This window comes from Octodon degus, unplaced genomic scaffold (genome assembly GCF_000260255.1).
Source record: "Octodon degus isolate 3935 unplaced genomic scaffold, OctDeg1.0 scaffold00088, whole genome shotgun sequence".
NCBI lineage: Eukaryota > Metazoa > Chordata > Mammalia > Rodentia > Octodontidae > Octodon > Octodon degus.
In genome coordinates this window covers 3,158,348-3,162,437 of record NW_004524664.1, presented here as the reverse complement: position 1 = coordinate 3,162,437, position 4,090 = coordinate 3,158,348, and the positions used below count along the sequence as shown (strand labels likewise).

General features: G+C 29.5%; 1 protein-coding gene across 1 annotated transcript in view; it reads right to left on the bottom strand.

Moving 5' to 3' along the window:
* Positions 1 to 2,635: 2,635 nt before the first annotated feature.
* The window catches only part of LOC101573891 (disintegrin and metalloproteinase domain-containing protein 5-like), a 91,837-nt gene continuing 90,382 nt past the window's right edge, over positions 2,636 to 4,090 (bottom strand). Inside the window, exon 18 of the mRNA XM_012516009.2 lies at positions 2,636 to 2,752. Coding sequence (XP_012371463.1) covers positions 2,636 to 2,752 — 117 coding nt within the window. The remainder of the gene's footprint in view (positions 2,753 to 4,090) is intronic.

Here is a 4,090-nt window from a genome sequence, read left to right as displayed (position 1 = left end):
AGGGCAATAAATGAAATCAAGAGACAGGAAAAAAAATGTCACTGGACAGTCCTACAATGTTGTATATGATTAAATTTCTTAATTTCTTGTAAAATTATGCAATTGTTCATTCATATTTTTTCAAACTTTTAAAATTTTTTAAATTTTTGTTGTCATATTCTGCAGGGACTTAAATTTTAACATATCAATACGTGATGGAAAATATCTGTTCCATGTTATGCCTAAGATGTTTGATATTCAGACAGATGATTAAGTTAAATCCAACTGCATATGTTCTAGGGTAATAATAAACTTCTCTGGAGGGTTAACATCCTAAGTTTGCAGACCAAAGATCATAGGGAAAGAAGGGTTTCAAGGACAGCCAACATTTTGGCCCTAGCCTTTCAATGTCAGTGAGGACTCAGGACATAGGAGAACTTATAGTGTAACATTATGCAACTCAGTTGTGTCCAAAATTTTCTGATCAAGGAGATTATGGGGGTCTCAGAGGAATGTGATCAATAATATAGTGTGTGCCTAAGGAGAGTCACATGGAGAGAAAGCATTCACTCAGGCTTTCCCAGAAAGCAAATTGGTCCAGCAATGGCCGTGACTCATCCACATGACTGACACTCACAAAGGATCTAGAAACTGCAGTATAGGGTATCAGGTTAAATCCTGAGGGAATTTGACTGACCTTATCAGATACAGAAATCACATTCCTTGTTACATAAGTATTGCTTTATCTTAGCCTTAACCATCCAGCAGAAAATTATGAAAACAAAGTATAAAAAGTAAAGCCACATTAATATGCTGAGGTATAAAAAGCTCAAGTCAACAACTTTGGACATTGCCATTCTTACAGAAAACTCATTACTATTATGGATTACTGGATTATATTGGGAGATTCTGCTGAATTCAAGCATCTATAATATTTATATGACAATGTAATGCCCTTCTCTGACAAACTTTACCAAAAACGTGGCATAGAAATGAATGACCCTTTTGTATCTTAATACTCAAAATATTTAGGATAGATATACAGCTCCATTGTCTTAATCCAATGAATATAAAGGTTTATTATAATAGTGTTTGAGACAGGATATCATGTCTGCATCTTGTACAATGAATAACCACTAAGACAACAATATGCAATATATTAATTATTGAAAATGTGCCAGTAATCGGTTGTGAAACTGTCTGATTCATGTTTGTTTCTCAATAAAGTATTAAAAATCATTTATTTATTTGGTACAGGGTATTGCTATGCAGCTCGGACTCATAGTGATCTGGCTGTCTCAGCTTATTCAGGGCTGTGATTACAGGTATGCACCAACACACCTGGCAAAATCTTATTTTAAGATGTGGAATAAGAAATTCATTGTGCAGTTGACTTTGCCCTGTAGCTTTTTACTATATGTATAATACAATATATAGATGATATCTTAAATGGTATAGACAGCTCAGAGAAGTGTAATTATAACATGAAACACAAAAGTTGAAGATATCTGATTGTATCATAATACAAATGGAAGCATGTGATTTTTACTATATATTAAAAGGATCATCAATATTAATGAACATCTAATGACTCCTTTTTTATTTATGTCGTCTGAAATTCTAACATTTATTTATAGTACCCTAAGAATGTATAACAATATAGCTTATATAATTTAAATATCTGTTAATGAATTGCTTTTAAGTTAAATTGCTACATCATGAGAGTTTCTGTTTTTTAATATAAAACACTATTATAATTTTCTTAGAAATATCATTTGTTTAATTAGTTGTACTATAATATACTATCAACCAATAGTTAATCACTCCAGTTGCTTTACTTAAATGACATCTATGCAGCTGAATAGTGAAGAATACATAAAAATATGTAATTCAAATAAGCATTTACTTTTCATTATTTAAAAATAATTTATTCATATAATATCTCACATATAACTTATCTTAGATCATCATGCTTTTCTTTTAGCTTGATACATGGTTTGATGTTATTGTATGTTGTTTATAAACAGTACATAGCCTCATAACATCCTACCACACAAAACTGTGCCCAAGACTTTCATAACTGCTTTCTAAGGCCCATAAGGAAGGCAGGAAGAGTGGACAGCCCAACTAATTTATACTGTCTTCCAAAGAGTCAATACCTAGTGAAACAAAGGATATCCCATAACTTTGCCAGTCTCATCCACATTAATTTGACCTCAATAGTATAAGATCAAAAGGGGTAAGGGGCAAAGAGGATATTTCAAAAGATCAGCGTGGACTCCTTATAATGAGAGAAAGAAAATCAATTATGAAGACAATAAGAAGTCGAAATGAATGATTCCAGAGGAGTTAGTTCCATATATAAATGACTGCTGACACTATTTTAAAGTAGGAGTATTTGAAATAATCTAATGAACTATTTAAACTTACTGGTCAAATTATACACAATGCCATTTCAACTTTTGAAATTTTCTGACACTGTACACAATTTTTCTTTAGTTGCCAATGTCAGTGCTATTATAGAAAGAATCATATAAACTCATTCAGTCACTTTTTAAAAATGAAGTCATGTTCGTTGGCATCAATTGCTTTTTAATATACTTAGAAATCTATAATTTATTCATTCATGTATTTTAATTAATGCTATTTAAATATATTAACCTGGTTTAATCACATGGCCATCATCAATGCTTCCAAATTCTCCTTTCCTTATTTGGCATTCAGGAGGGTAAAATCCTTTGAAACAATGACACCTTTGAAAATTGTTGCAAATCTAAATTAATAAAAAAATTGCCTTATGAAAAGTATCAAATTTTAATGTGGAAATGATTATTTGTACTACAGAAATAAATAACAACAGTAAGAATACCCCCTAATTGTAGCTTTTGGGTAATATTTCCATATAGTTACTCACTAAATATTTGAAACATTTAAATGAATATTTAAAATAGTCTTAAGATTTTATTTGTATGTGCATTTCTATCCTACTTATGCCATACACTGTATATACCTTTTGACAGTGTGACAATCTAAAGGTGCAGCCCTCAAGAAATTGTTAAATCACTCTGAAAAAAGAAACAAACTCTCTTAAACAAAAAATTACCTTTTCAAATCTCATATCAATAGGAAACCTTTATATATGAGCATACATATACAGTGACCTACACTTATGTCCCACATTATCAAAACAAATAGAGACATTTTGACAGTTATTTCACCATAAAATGACCACTATGCAAAAATTTAATAAATATTTTATTGCATCATTAATACAATTCACTATTTCAATAGCTTACACTGTCCTTTCTAGAGTTTTGAACTCTTTATAACTAAATTACCTGATCCTTAGTTGTAGTCCTCTAATTAATGTAAGACCTAGAACTTTTTGTTACTCAGAAACTTATGGATAAAATCACATAGACTTCAGAATTCTATCCTTCAAATGCATTTTATTAACTTTATTCATCAGAAAAATAATTAAGCTCTGAATATGTGTATGTAAGTTATGATCATTTTATAAAGAGGTGACAAAAATAGCCTTAATAGATGGGAGCACCTTACATGGCATGCGGTGCATAATAACTAAGTTTCTGATATTTTTTAAAATTATTTTTTATTTTAATTTTTTAATAGATTGAAAATTGAAAATAAATTATTTACAAATATAAATGAGCATAACAATAAAAATTATCCAAAATAAAAACAAAGAAGGAATTTATAGATCAGTCATAATAGTTCACTGTCAAAACCAAGAAACTTATATTTATATAATTAGAGCTCTCAAAGTAGACAGAAGTAGGCAATAAATATTTAAAGATTTAAAATTTCTGAATTTATTTCAACTTATAATACCATATTTCCAAGAAAAATGAACCTTAGCACAAGAAGTTTAAATAAAATTATACCAAGATACACAAAATTGAAATGTCCAAAACTTATTGTAAAGAAAAAAATCATTAAAGCACATACATAAAAATATTAGCTATGGAAAAACAAAATTAAATAGCACCTTATTCCATATTAGAAATAAAAAAGGGACAAAGTGTGTAAGAAATGAGAATAATTAAAGGACTGAAAGAAAAGATCTGTCCTCTTTGAATTTTATACTTAG